General features: G+C 41.4%; 2 protein-coding genes across 2 annotated transcripts; one reads left to right on the forward strand and one right to left on the reverse strand.

Annotated features, from left to right (window-relative positions):
• Positions 1-1,689: 1,689 nt before the first annotated feature.
• On the forward strand, positions 1,690-6,720 carry LOC124652293 (eukaryotic translation initiation factor 3 subunit B-like). The gene is made up of 11 exons (XM_047191308.1): positions 1,690-1,811; positions 2,493-2,727; positions 4,007-4,153; positions 4,234-4,362; positions 4,506-4,634; positions 4,713-4,796; positions 4,876-5,000; positions 5,090-5,288; positions 5,379-5,911; positions 6,173-6,281; positions 6,376-6,720. The coding sequence occupies exons 1-11, from the start codon at positions 1,690-1,692 to the stop codon at positions 6,718-6,720; spliced, it is 2,157 nt and encodes a 718-aa protein (XP_047047264.1).
• A 390-nt stretch (positions 6,721-7,110) lies between these two features.
• Positions 7,111-10,940, reverse strand: LOC124652294 (AP-2 complex subunit sigma-like). The gene is made up of 6 exons (XM_047191309.1): positions 10,799-10,940; positions 10,612-10,710; positions 10,476-10,526; positions 8,668-8,841; positions 8,105-8,164; positions 7,111-7,401 (listed from the first exon to the last, which is right to left on the reverse strand). Exons 1-6 carry the CDS (start codon positions 10,799-10,801, stop codon positions 7,360-7,362), a joined length of 429 nt encoding a protein of 142 aa, XP_047047265.1. The 5' UTR covers positions 10,802-10,940; the 3' UTR covers positions 7,111-7,359.
• Between the last annotated feature and the right edge of the window lie 3,578 nt (positions 10,941-14,518).

Genomic DNA, 14,518 nt, shown 5'->3' on the forward strand with positions numbered 1-14,518 from the left:
AAGGATGTTGAACAATTTCTCTTTCCGATGCCTTGAGAGCAACAATGAAAATGAGTTTCTACATGAGATGGACACCATGGTCGTCTCACAATTTGGAGTTTTTGTGTTTCCACATTTGGAAGATGTTCATACGGAGTTCTTACACAATGACCTTGCACATGCATTATTCTTGATAAATTTGTGTTGTGCTAACGGTGTTATGAACATGAAAGGACATGTCATCGATGATATGCTCCAATATCACACACAAACATACTTTGCTTGGTCTTTATTGTGTGAAGGTAAAAGTGACATATGGATGAGCGTCAACGAATGGGTTCAACCCCATACATCTACTACACAAGATCTCTCAATGAGAGCACACCGGCATCTTGCTAAGGTGACCTCCTTCTACTTGCGCTCTTTTGCTAAACCCGTGGAACATTGGCTATGCTTTGAGTGTTGCTTGGCTTTTCTTGTGCTATTGATAGGGCTCTTGACAAGTGAAGCGACATTCAAGCGTTCGTGTCATCTACCTCCACTATACATTCATGAAGATTTATCGTCGAGGACGACTCTTTTTCAAGTGGGGGGGAGATGATGCAGCCCGACCTTCGGTCTTCACCGCATCATATGCTTCATCGCCAAGACGACACACAAAGGTGAATCTTCTCCTTTATGCGTGTCTACAATCGCCTATATGGAACGATATACTACTTCATACTCCATCATATCTTGATGATAGGAACTCGACGACAAGTACGGAGGGAAGAGAGGATGCCATGGAGACCCGAGGACGCAAGGCCGATGTCACTGAAGCATGGAAGAGAAGGAGAAAGAGGAGCTGGACGCTCCAGGCCGGAACTTCCGCCCGCCACCGTCGGAACTTCCGCCCAGATACTGTCCAAGACCGACGATGCTCGCGCTAAAGAGCTGCAGCCGGAACTTCCGCCGCTCAGGGCCGGAACTTCCGCCCGGCCAGAACTACCGCCCCCAGGAGCCGGTACTTCCGCCCTGTCGAACCTCAGCTAGATCTCAACCCGTATCAGAGCTAGACCATGGGAAGCCGGAGCAAACATGCCTGCTGCGCGGTCAAGGAAGCAGGGCACCGGACAGCCAAGCATGGAGGTGGTTGTGGGCTTCATAAGTGGGTCCATCAATAATTTGCAAAGAAATCAAAAAGATAGATATGTCCAACGTCTAACTTTAATATCCTTCGACCGTTATTGCCCTGCCATGTAAGCCCGACCGTGGGTCCCGCTCGTCAGAAATCGTATTAACGCGTCTAAAATCAATGAAGTGCAGATTGCAAACAACCGGCGCAATACCGGTGGATTTTTGTGAAAAAATATGGTGGTTCTGGGAACTAGCCACATAATTATGGTGTTTTTTATAGAATTTACTCGTTTTATTCGGCAGGTTTCCGTAGAGTAGTTTGGTTAGTTTGTGTTCTAGTCTGTTTACTCCTTGTACCAGGCCCATGTAGGAAACATGAGTTAGTTAGGAGTTCGGTGTCGGTCCGTGTAGGGCTAGGACGTACTCTAGTTCTTGGTATGGCTTGCACGAGTATGTATATAAGCGACGGAGAAAATTTCGAGGACGCGACACGTGCCTTGGCTAAAGTTTTCTTTGAACGTACCACCCTTGCCGCCGCACGTTCTCCGCCGCGCCCTTCTCCGCCGCCTTCTCTCGCTGCGTAACACATTACACATGACGATCGCAATCTCGATGGACGCCATTGAAGCGCACGCGCGCGACCTTGGGGTCAACCTCTCCGCCGTCGATCTCGACTCGATCGCCCTCCCCGCCGGCGAAGACTTCGGTATCCTCAGGTAGCCTACTGCCCGTCCTCTCCCTGCTTCTCGATCAGCCAAACTGTAGCTCGTGCGGTTGTGTCGCTGATGTGCGATTTGTGGTGGAACGTCTGCTTTTCTTGCCGTCGTGATTTTACTGCCTTCTGGCGTCATTGATGTATATTTAGTTATTTACATGCTGCTTAGTTAATGATGCTACTCCGTATTTGGTTGTGCATAGCTGTAAACATTTGTTTCAACGGATGCCGTAGATCTTTTGATTACTCTCCATACCCGCTTGTTAGTTAGGGTAACAAAACGGAAACTTTAACCATTAATTTGGTCGTTAAAATATGAAATATATGCCACAGAAATCGCACATTACGGTTACCGTTTCATATTTTTGGCATATATTTCATATTTTTTTAATTATGGTTACCGTTTTTTCTCGAAGTGCATATTACCCTAATAAACGGGTATGAACTATGAAGGGAGTACTAATATTGCTATATATACCACTAGTTGTCCGGAGGGTACTGTATAATCTAGTAAATATATTGAACTACCTACCTACATCATGGGTTAAACAGGTTTCAGGAGAATGACTACCATATACTGCTCAACTAGCTCCATTGTTTGCACAATGGAGTCAATCTAAAGTCTGGGGCATGTTCAAATAGTTCACACTTTATTTTCTTATTCTGCACTTGTGATTTGCAGCGATGACGAGGAGATATGTCAGAAGGAAGACCTTCCAGAGCCTGAGGGGGGACTTTCTAATATTGTTGTTGTGGACAATCTGCCGGTTGTTGCTCCAGATAAGTATGAGAAGCTAGAGAGTGTTGTACGCAAGCTCTTTAATCCATGTGGTGCGATAGTTGTGTTTTGGATGCCTACAGATCCAGAGACGCAGAACACCTATGGTTACTGCTTCATTGAGTATAACACTTCGCAGGTATATGTTGCTTCTTGTCAGTTACGTTCATTTAGGACGACACATAGTAAGCTGTACTCCTTCTATAAGAAAAGTCATCTACATTATATCTGAGCTCTACCCTGGTTAGCATTTGTATGTTTCTACGTGCATGCGAGGTTGCTCCATCCAAATAAGGGCACAAGTGATACTTTTCTGTGTTTGAACACTGATGTATGCACGCTGCCTGTGCTGTTAATTTTTGCTGGAAAACCTGGCACTTCTCTATTGTTCCTGAATTCTACTCACTGTGGTGTTTAGGCCTTTAGGGCTGCCATTGAGCAGTGTGTAACGGTCTAGTGGTGTGTAATTACTCACTTACTAGATTTTGTCTGGTTGCTTAACTCTGATTGTTAATTATTAGGATATTTTTGTAGAAATATGTTTGTTCTATGCATTTAGTATTTATCAGTTAAAATTAGGAAATCTTAGAATTTTAGTTTAAATGGAGTATTAGCACTTTATTATTGTTTAACTTGGGGTAGTGTTACTTTTATGAGTTAAGACCTGATTTAATTGGATCTCAATCCGAATTGAACACCTTGCGACTATAACCGGCTATAGCTTTTTGGGAGGCCTCCTGCTACGGCTAGGGCCTTTGTAGGCACAAGAATAGCCACTAATAGCCCCGCTAAATTGATTTAGCCCTTTAGCCGCTAAGCTTCCCACTTAGCGGCCCAAAAAATTTGGCCTCAAATTTTCCTGGGCAGCATTATTTCTCACCCAAAATAACCCATGTGGCTAACCCTATACCCAAAATCCCAACTTTCCCCTTCTCTCTTATGTTGTTGCTAGTTAATGATGTAATATGTGGATAGAACAATGTCCAGAACTTATGATTATTCGTATCTCTTATATATATAGAGACACACACACACATGAATATATGTTGCCTAAATCTTGTATTTTTTCTTTATTTACCAAACCCGCTATATGGACTTAACAGCCTGGCTATATAGCCTATAGCCTTTCGTAGCTTTTGGAAACGCTGCAGCTAAATGCAATAGGCCACTATTTTAAACTTTGTTTGAAAACCAACAAGGACATAAAGAATTGAGAAAAAAAAATGAATGCAAAAGGGGGAGGAGAAACGACACAACTTTATTTCCAAAGATTCTAGGGAGGACAACATTACATCGAACAAATTACGAAAATAGAAAATTTGAGGGAACCTAGTTTCTTGGTCGTTGACTTACGGCATCTCGAATTATGCATATCCATGTTGGATGATTGACAGAGAGGTTATTTGACAACGTGACAGGAAGCTGAACTTGCAAGGGAAAAAAGAAACGGTCATAAACTTGACAGGTTGCACATACTTGCTGTAAATGTATTCCATGACTTTGACAAGTACATGAAAGTCCCTGATGAATGGACGGCTGCCGAACTCACTCCATATGCTCCTGGAGTATGTCACCCCAACCCACAAGTGCATTTATTTTCAGCGATAACATGCTGACATAACCTGATATTTCATCTGTATTGCAGGAGAATCTGCTGAAGTGGCTTACTGATGAGAAAGCCAGAGATCAGTTTGTGATCTGGGCTGGTATGTCAACGGAAATTTACTGGAATGATGCCAAGCGGGCAATGCCTCAGCTTGTGTACCAAAAGCAGGTATTTTTCTTTTTTGATTTATTTCCTCAGAAATTTATTTTAAGAATAAGCAGCCCATGGCAATATGGCATTCCTCTTCTGTTGGTAGAACTTATACTAGCACATAAATATCTTATCTACTCAATCATTTCTTCACTTGCCAGTACTGGACGGACAGTTATGTTCAGTGGTCCCCTCTTGGAACACACTTGGCAACAGTACATAACCAGGGAGCACAGGTGTGGGGCGGCGATGATAAGTTTCTGCGTCTAATGAAATTTCCTCATCCAAAGGTACTGGTTTATTTAACAGTTAGCAAAAAAATATGTACAATGTTTAATGTTGTTGGAACTGACACTGGCCTGTGACAGCTGAAACTGATCGACTTCTCTCCCGGTGAGAGGTATTTGGTCACATATAGCAGCGAGGAACCCAGCAAGCCCAGAGGCACACATGTAAGGGACTGTCATGTATTTATTTGTGTATCATATGTTAACATGTCTGACTTCCGTTCTTGATTTCTTGTAACTGTAGACGGTTGTCCTAAATATCTTTGACGTACGGAGTGGCAAAGTGATGCGAGAGTTCAAGGGAAGCGCTGATGATCTCAGTACTGGCGGAAGTATTGCTGTTTCTGGTGTACCATGGCCTATCTTCAGGTGAGCAGACGAAAACTTTGTACTTAAGTCATTCGTTTTTATTTTATCAAGTCCACTCAGTCAGGTTCTTACCATAAATTTGTTTGAAGGTGGGGTGGTGGAAGAGATGATAAATATTTTGCCAGGCTTGGCAAGAATGTTATATCTGTCTATGAAACTGAGACGTTCACTCTTCTTGATAAGAAGTCCTTGAAGGTAGAAAATGTGGCAGACTTCAACTGGTCGCCCACTGACCCTATCATATCCATGTTTGTGCCTGAAATGGGTGGTGGAAATCAACCTGCCAAGGTAAGTGTAGCTTTGTGCAGTTGGTCTGTTTTAATATTTTTATATATTAAACACATAGAGAAACAAATAATATGTGCTTTGTCGTGCTAGGTGAGCCTTGTACAAATTCCTAGCAGACAGGAGCTGCGGCAGAAAAACCTTTTCAGTGTGAGTGATTGTAAGATGTACTGGCAAAACAATGGAGAATATCTCGCTGTCCAGGTAGATAGGTACACAAAAACAAAGAAGAGCATTTACACTGGATTCGAGCTGTATAGAATCAAGGAAAAAGACATTCCAGTTGAGGTGTTTGAATTGGATAACAAGAACCACAAGGTAGTTGCCTTTGCTTGGGAGCCCAGAGGTCACCGCTTTGCTATCATTCACGGTGATGGACCTAAGCATGATATAAGTTTCTATTCCGTGCGCACATCTGACAAGGCTAGCCGTGTGTCCAAGCTCACGACAATCAAGGGCAGGCAGGCTAATGCATTGTTCTGGTCTCCTGCTGGGCGTTTCATTGTTCTTGCTGGGCTGAAGGGTTTGAATGGTCAGTTGGAGTTCTACAATGTTGATGACCTCGAGACAATGGCGACAGGAGAGCATTTTATGGCGACTGACGTCATGTGGGATCCTACCGGAAGGTGAGCTAATCACTGTCCATTTTTTTGCATAAATAATTTAAAAATTTGCAAAATCAAAATTTAAAAATACCTAGTGGGTGTTAGGAATTTACATAGTCAACTGGAATAGAGAAAAATCTTAATAGTGTTTGATCTATAAAAACATGCACCCTCTAGTTGTATGAATGTAATCGTGTGTTTAGTTCATGTTTATATATATTATTATTATCTCCTTGTGTAATTTAATTGAAATGAAATTGTTCTGGGACATGTCCTCTTCAGATTTCTCGCGACTGCAGTTACCTCGGTTCATGAGATGGAAAATGGTTTCCAGATTTGGTCCTTCAGTGGCAAGCATATATACAAGGTGTCAAAGGACCACTTCTATCAGGTAGAGTTTCCATCAGTTGTTCTTTCAACCCATATAACTTTTGAAATATCATCATCGTAATGCCCTTCCATTTACTTGGAACTAAACGGTGCAGTTCCAGTGGCGCCCAAGGCCACCGTCGCTACTTACTCCCGAGAAGGAGAAAGAGATTTCGGAAAACCTCGAGATGTACAGCAAGAAGTACAAACAGGAGGACCGAGACATGTTGGACGAGAAGTTCGAGCATGAAAGCTATAGGCGGAAGCAGCTTCGGGAGGAGTGGACACGCTGGGTAGCTAAGTGGAAGGAGCAGCACGATGAGGAACGGCAGTGCAGGATGGCACTGAGGGGTGGGGAGGACAGCGACAAGGAAGAAGAGTATCAAGGCAAGGAGGTTGAGGTGGACGAGGTTGTGAGCGTGATAGAAGAAACTCTCGCCTTCGACCTGGACCAGGACTGAACCTCATGCTTGTCAATGCCGAGGTCCTTTCCTTTTGTTAACTGTTGCCGGCTTTGTATAATAGGTTCTAGAGAGTAGAGATAAGGCAGCACAATTTTTGTCTAATCTAGCTGATTGTATAGGTCACGCACTCTGATGATTGTGCTGACGTACGTAAAGCATTTTCCTACAAAACATGTCAACCTTTTGCACACAACTATAAGATGTCAAAGCTTGAAACAGAGCTCTTGGTCGACGCTCTGAAAGGTACAAGATTCGTTTTAAGATAGGAAGTAGGTGTTATTGTTTGCCCGATCTGTGGTGGGGTAACGCCAAACACAGAGCATCCACAAACATATAGCTGTGAGACGACATTGTTGCCATCCTTGGCACCAGATTGTTCAGCCGCTGGATGGTGAACAGAACAACGTTTGCATGTATCATCAACACGAGAATCATTCATGGTCAACCGGAAATACCACAAAACCAAGTTGCAGAACAATCTGCAACTAACCCCACTATGTAGCCGTCCAAAAAATGTAGATGAACCAAGGATAATCACACATACAGCTACAAAGAATTGTACAAGGGAGAAAATTCTCCAGCATGGCGATGTTTTGCTCTTGCGCTTAGTTGTCCCGCTGGGTAAACTGTTTCTTCTTAATCCAGCTTCTCAAGTTCACCCATTCTCTCTATGATCGCCTGAAGAAAACACAAACAATGTCAAGCATTATCTCAGCTTTCAATAAGCAAACAAAAGAAAACAGCTTGTCATTTTCCTTGTGAAGTTTGGATGTCCCACAAATTCTCAGAAGAAGATGAGGCATAGAAGGAAAAAAAAAAGCATCATCGCAGCATTACATATGAGAGCAAGCAGATATGCTTGAGTCCAGCTGTAGTTTTGTTTAATTCATGCTTAGATTTCATTGTGTGGTGATAATACAGATGCAACTTTAGTGTTGGTGTACTTAAACATGCATCTAACAAGTAGGGACATTTAGCATCAGAGTATGTCGACTCAGCATAAAATGAAGTGTGACAAGAACAAATAAGGGCATTTAAGCCAGTGCGAATTTGTGCACTACAATGACACTATGCTGACAGGGCAACAGACAAACAACTACAGCATCCTGTAATGGCATACTTGTCTTGATTCGGTGAACATTGGTAACAACGAAATAAACAGATTTGAAGCTACTCAAAAGCATAATTACAAAAAGGAAATACATCTACGAGTCTAGCATGACTACAGTCAAGACCCATCTATGTGCAGCATAGAATGCATATGACCAAATACATTTGACATTTCCCAAACATGCAAAATTTGCTACTTAGTTTCCAACACCAAATACATGCTAAATATATATTAAGTAAACCTAGAGAATAACCTAGATATGATATATACCTTTTTGCTTGTTTCTTGAAGCTCTCCAGCAAGAATAAACTCATCCAATATCAAGTAAACCTAAAGAAAGTAGGATAAATAAAAATCCAGATTTATAAATGATTCCGACCATAAGAATAATTTATTCAAATTTTAGAAGACCTAGTTCAAATAGTTTACTACGATTTAAGATGGAAAAACTAGAAGTCAATTGGTCAAACTTGGTTCATGTTACACCTAGAACCAAACTAATTTTTTTGCTCTTTCCAGATCCAGTTTAGAATGGATTCTTGTCAGGGTTTTGAACATGAGATGCACCATTTCCTAATGCAAATGTATTTACTCTTCAAATCTTGACCAAATTTGCCAATTTCAAATGTAAGCTACATGGCTGACAAGAAGTAACTAGAAAACATGCCAGCAGAAGTGAAGATTTAAATTCAAATACAGCACAGGTACCTACAATTGTCAATGTTTCATGGCAAAAAAATTCCTGGCAAACGATTATTTAAACTAAAGTTACTACTAGTGAAGTAAGGAGCGAGGTGAGGTAATCAGCTTTGAAGTAGCTGTTCCCATGTTACCTTGTGGAAGTTGAACACTAAATCAAGTTCACACACGTTGCTGAAGAAATGGTCCAATATCTCAACAAATAAGTGGATACATTCCAAGTATACCAACTCATTATCGGTGATATCCACACATATTGAGAAAAACAGTCCTGCATATCTCCTGTAGATAACTTTATGTGTACGGAACTGCATAAAAAATCCAAATTATTCAGTTATAACTGAACATATATGAAACACCGCAGTACTATGTATAACACTATAATGGAAGTTTGCTCCACTGTGCCTAAGAAGCGATAAAAGCATCTAACCAGGCACCAAAACAAACAAATAACGTGAAGTTATATTTTGCCCGTTTCCCGCTCAAGCAATTACAGACATGTCCATAAATTGAATAAGGCTAATTCTGCAAGAAAATTTACAATGATGTGCTGTATTTATTACCCATACATCCATAAATTGTATAAGAGAATTTATAGCTTAGTCATCTAACATTATTATTATTAAGTTGAATTTTCGGAAAATTACTCTCGGTCCAAACCATACACTAACTCATGACGTAAACATACCTAGTGGCAACTGAGAAAGTGAGAATCTTCAAACCAATGGAAAAATGATCATTCAAGATAATGACTAAATCATTTCTGTTGGGTTTCATATCTAGCCTACCCAACTTGCTTGGAACAATGTCTTAGTCATTAATGTTTTCTATTAATTGATTTATTTTCACTGTTTCAAATCAGCTAGCAGAGTACACTTGATCTTGTTTTCAAAAGTCAGGGCCAAACCTATCTATCTTCCTCACGCTTCATATGTTTTTAGGCGTTTCCTTTTGAAGCTTATGCTTTAAGAACAAGGACCCAAGGGGATCACATCAACAGATCAAAAACGCAGTATGGATTATAAAGGTAAATAATCGTCTTTTGATCCAAAATAAAAGTTTATACACAGATAAAATAGACAGCCTTTTTTCATCCGATATTCACATGCCTAGCTGTGTAAGACAGCACAATTGATGTTTCTGACAGGTCTTCCACACATGTAAATTTGGTAAATGGACATGCCAAAGCAATATGGGTCCTACAATTATCCGTGGTACTCGACAGCCCAGATATGCATCAATGCATGCACGATATCATAGGAGTTGGTATGGATACACTAAAAGAAAGGTAACAACAAGCACATATTAGGAACCCATTAGCTTGATCGGAGAATACGTGTCAGAACATCTAGCATGTATTATGATTTATGAATCAACTGGCTTGACTGGGGAAAATTTGTCAGAAATTTTCAAATTTCTTAGCAAGTGTGTGGTAAGTGTTCCATATTGATTTGGATAATTTATGGCATCCAGTAATAACAACAAAATACTCATAAACATCATTCTAAATCATGGATCCTCGCAGATCAACTGCCAATTCACAAACTATACACCCTTATATTAATGCACCTAGATTTCCCCCCTCAAACGCAGATGCAGTACGAACCCAGCATTATCGCCCGCGATGTCTTCTCTATTGAACATCCCCATTGAAGAACTAGTACATTCAACATGTAAATGCTTGCATAATTGCCGCTAACCAAACAACAGCCAGGCCCAAAGACACAACCTTTCCTAACGTCCCATGTAGCTCAACCAAGTACAACAGTATCCACGACTCCACATTGACCGAACTCATTTTACCCTAAGATCAGTTCCCAGATCAATAACAATGGAGCCCTGCTCAGTTCTAAAACAATCCAAGAACCAACGATCCTTTTGCTAATTTCGCTCAACTATATACAACTCTTTGGCCTTAATTCCAGATAAAGAATTCAATCACCTCAACGAAGTTGGTGAACTTGGGATCCCTGTTGACCACCAGCCGATGCACCTGAGATACAGAAAAGCAACCCGGATCAATACCCTGACCAGATGATTCTCTACAGCAAAAGGGTCCCGGCCCTGGCTCGGCTCACCTCGTACTCGACCTTGTGCTTCTCCGAGTCCTCGAGCGGGACGTAGTACTTGGCCAGCCGCGTCTTCCCCTGCCGGTTCTGCAGCAGGATGAATCGGATCTGCAAAAAGGAGAGTCAAGATCGGATGGAACGATGTCAGATCTCGGAGAGGAAATCCGGCGGGGCGGAACACAGGAACGATCGTTACCATGCTGGGCGATGATGATGTCGGTTGAGAAGTCGCGAGATTGGAGCTTGGGAGCTGGGAGGGGATCGCAATGAGTCGGGTTTGTGTTTCTTGGTCTGCTGGGGCAGCGTTTGTAGAATGAGCTGTGTCTGGTCTCACCGCTGAAAAGGATTCTATCACCAGCCCTCGTCTGTAGCATTTTCATTATGATTTTGCATTAGTGAGTTTAATTTCCATGCAAAATCCCGTTCCAAGTTTCTTGATCTGCGTGCGAAATCCAAATCGCTCCCTAGCCTCAAAAGTGTTTTGCTACCGATTTGATTTTTTTTTCAGATTCAAATTCCGGGAATATTTAAATATTTTCGTTACCATGCGGTAACCCGTTTATAACCAGATGATAACCAACATTTTCTCATAGGGTGCTTAGGCTTAGACCAAATTTAAACCTGACCGACAAGTCCATTTAGATCTTGTTTACTTTTCTCGTATTTTCATCTTCAAGGGGTTTGTGATGTGATGGGATTTGGTGGTCATCCAATCCTCTCAAATGTTCTTTCTAAAAATATACTAATATGATGGAGAGTTCTTAATCTAGAAAAAAAATTGAGAATTTGCGAGGATATTTTCAGATAATACCGTCAAAACCCGGACAAGTAAACGAAATACTCTCTCCGCCACACGAAAATTATCTGAGATTTGTTAAAAATTAGATGCATCTAGACACTAAATAGCACTTAAATACATCCAAATTTTGACAAGTCTCAGACAATCTTCATGGGATGGAGGGAGTATTAGGGATTTTCCGGGATTTGGGATAATCCTCTCAACCCTCAAATACACTAGAAGCAAACAAGCAATCGACATGAGCACAAAGAAATCTGGTAACCGTCCAATAACCAACCGTTGGACAGGATTGACTGGGCGCAACTTCCTACGTGGGTGACCGCCAGTTGGTCCTACCCCTGTGATATATAGAACACTTCGGATATGCCCAAAAAACTCTCTAGGGAAGAAAGAGATGGGTGCAGGGACACCACCTCTCCTCCCATTTCTCTCCCTATCTCCTATCATTTCTCTTCCCTCTTCTTTCTCCCCCGCTCGCGCCATCGGATCTCCTCAACCGCCTCCGCCAACACTAACCAGAAGACATGGCCAACGCGGTCGGCCATGGCGTTGCTGATGACGACGAGACTAGACTAAACCGGAGATTGCGCTGATGCGCGAGCCCCGGTGAGTAATAGACTTAGGGTTGGAATGGAGGGTGTCGTGGCATGTGCCAAAGAACAAAACGAGTGAGTGGGGGTTAGAGGGATGGTCGACCAGGGCCGTTCGTGATCCGAAAGGGGAGGTGTGTGGTGGGCCGTAGGGTGGACACTATCAAGCCAACAGATGTGAGTGGTTCACGATGTCGCGTGATCGCTAGAAGTGGGGTGGGGAAAGGGCGGATGTAGTTTTGTCTTTTCTACATGTCAGAATCCACCGTGTAGGGCTAATAAGTGGGTGACTCCTTGTTAGACACGCATAATTTATGTTGGTATAGTTATAATATGTCGATAAAGAGACCATAAGATGCTTTACAAATTAAAATTTGAGTTGGTTTGTATTTGTTGGTCTGATGTGGTGAAAGGCATCATCACTTTGACTTTTCATGAGGGAGTTTAATTTTCAAAAAAAAAGTGGAAGAAACAAATTATCATATTCCAAGTAGGGTAAATCCCACGTGCATAAATAAAGGAATAAAGTTAATGTTCACATGGATCTACTCATTCGGTATCGCCTCTTTATGGTACGAACATCGAACCTATAATCCAGTATCTCCCAAACGCCTTGAGACTGGTAAAACTAGGAAAACCTAGCCAAGATATATCTTAGCCTTGCATTTTCCACTTAAGCTCGTTAACGACTTTCATGCTTGCATCAGGTCAGAGTTATTCTCTTGATCATGGTCACCTGGTAAAGAACCTCAATTTGCTTCCCATATAGCACTATGGAAAAGCATCACTTAGGCACATCATCACATGTCCATTATCATCAAATGGGTGGCAAAATGCAGACACATATATAATCCTCTAGGATGCTAATGCATCTAAGTTGCATCTATGTTCTTTGTAGTTTAATGTGCCATATTTCATCATAATTTATACATATAAGTGGTTATGATTGTGATTTAGAATTATTTTGGGGATTTTCCTAAAAGACCTTTTTATTTGTATTATAACATCCTCACATGTAGTTGTGTATTTTTTCGATTTTGAGGAATTTTTGCAAACTCAAAAGGAGCTGGGATTTATCTACGAAAGTTTTTTTTATGGAAAATGAAGATCTGGAGCCCCTGGATACCACCTAGGCCAGCCAGAGGGTCTGGGTGTCATATACAAAGCACCTAGCAAACATATTAAATATGCAGGAAAACACACCGACGGAGAAAACAATAGAATATTTGTTGAGTGTCCGTCAGGTAACATGCCACCAACAGAGTAGCTTTGTCTCCTTCCCATCAAACATGATGCTAGTGACACATATAGCAGCATTAGCCTAAGTGCCTAATCAAAAGAACTGGGCCAACGACTCTATACTCGACATGCGATCAATGGTAGTGGCATAGGATCATGTTGCCCTAGGCGGCCTAACCTATGAAAAACACCCAAGTGACATCTTGTCGAGTATACAACCACCTTTCTTGTAAGAACATTGTACACATACCCTGCTAGTTGTAACACCACCACTTTGAATCGATGCCCTGTCCACCTCTCTCAAAAACGACAACAAAGTTTAAAAAATCTCAGTAAAAAGACGAGGATCCTCTTCCATGCCCAAGGCGGCGGAGCAACGGCCGAATGCGGAGAGAGTGGCATCTAGACAATGTCGGTGAAACATGGAGGAACTTATCGTGATCTAAGTTATAACTTCGGCACCACTTATATACTAACTTTCTTGCCGTGGTTTTAGTGTTCCCTTTGGGGACCTTTCATTTTATCTTGCTTTCTTCTGCTTCTTAGCGGTGTACCAGATTTCTATCCCAACCTTTCGAGCTTAATACAATGCCACACATATCTGTTTTCGTAAAAATACTTATATATTGCTTGTCTTGAAAGAAAACATATGCATCACACATATACTGAGAAAACGTCACACTTTTCTAGCTCACACCTAGGCTAAGACGATGTTTCTCATTGTGAAAGCTCGCACCCACACAAAAACAATGTCTATCATAAAGAGAGAAAATTCTCAAAACAACAGTTGATATCAATCTTTTTACTTGGAAAACCTTTAACTTGGGAAAAATACGAGCCGAAGCCACCCAATCTTTTCTACTCTGTCTATCCCAAAAAGGATGTCTTATTAATTAGTGAGGAGGGAGTATGCATCTTATCATCTTCTATTCGAGAATAATAAACATAATAAACGAAAGAGAAAGGCTGCACATGAATCTGACTCTAGAAATGTGGATGTCCACCATCGAGAAGAAATCGATTCATTGAAGCATAAAAGAGATGGAAGAAGAGATTTTAGTAGATTAGTTAACCCTTTGACCAGGCTTTAGCATCTCAAGAATGCGCTCCTCTCAAGCCAATCAAAATGGGTCCTATTTCACTAGCATATACAAGAATGGAGGGTGATAACAAAGCAAAAGGAGAAGAAACATATAAAGAAACTATGGAAAGTAGAACCTTTCTATTTCACTAGCATTTCAAGTTGCTGCGCAAAGCTATGTCCAAACTTAAAGGAATTGCGCATAGA

The sequence above is a fragment of the Lolium rigidum genome, chromosome 5, assembly GCF_022539505.1.
Source record: "Lolium rigidum isolate FL_2022 chromosome 5, APGP_CSIRO_Lrig_0.1, whole genome shotgun sequence".
Classification (NCBI taxonomy): Eukaryota; Viridiplantae; Streptophyta; class Magnoliopsida; order Poales; family Poaceae; genus Lolium; species Lolium rigidum.

What these genes read in the sequence shown, in the direction of transcription:
- LOC124652293 (XM_047191308.1), top strand. Translation starts at nt 1,690, where the DNA reads ATGACGATCGCAATCTCGATGGACGCCATTGAAGCGCACGCGCGCGAC. An exon ending in GAAGACTTCGGTATCCTCAG is followed by an intron (nt 1,812 to 2,492) that starts GTAGCCTACTGC and finishes TGTGATTTGCAG; the next exon opens with CGATGACGAGGAGATATGTC. An exon ending in CAAAGGACCACTTCTATCAG is followed by an intron (nt 6,282 to 6,375) that starts GTAGAGTTTCCA and finishes TAAACGGTGCAG; the next exon opens with TTCCAGTGGCGCCCAAGGCC.
- LOC124652294 (XM_047191309.1), bottom strand. An exon ending in AGCACAAGGTCGAGTACGAG is followed by an intron (nt 10,527 to 10,611) that starts GTGAGCCGAGCC and finishes TCTGTATCTCAG; the next exon opens with GTGCATCGGCTGGTGGTCAA. An exon ending in TTCAAGAAACAAGCAAAAAG is followed by an intron (nt 7,402 to 8,104) that starts GTATATATCATA and finishes TGTTTTCTTCAG; the next exon opens with GCGATCATAGAGAGAATGGG.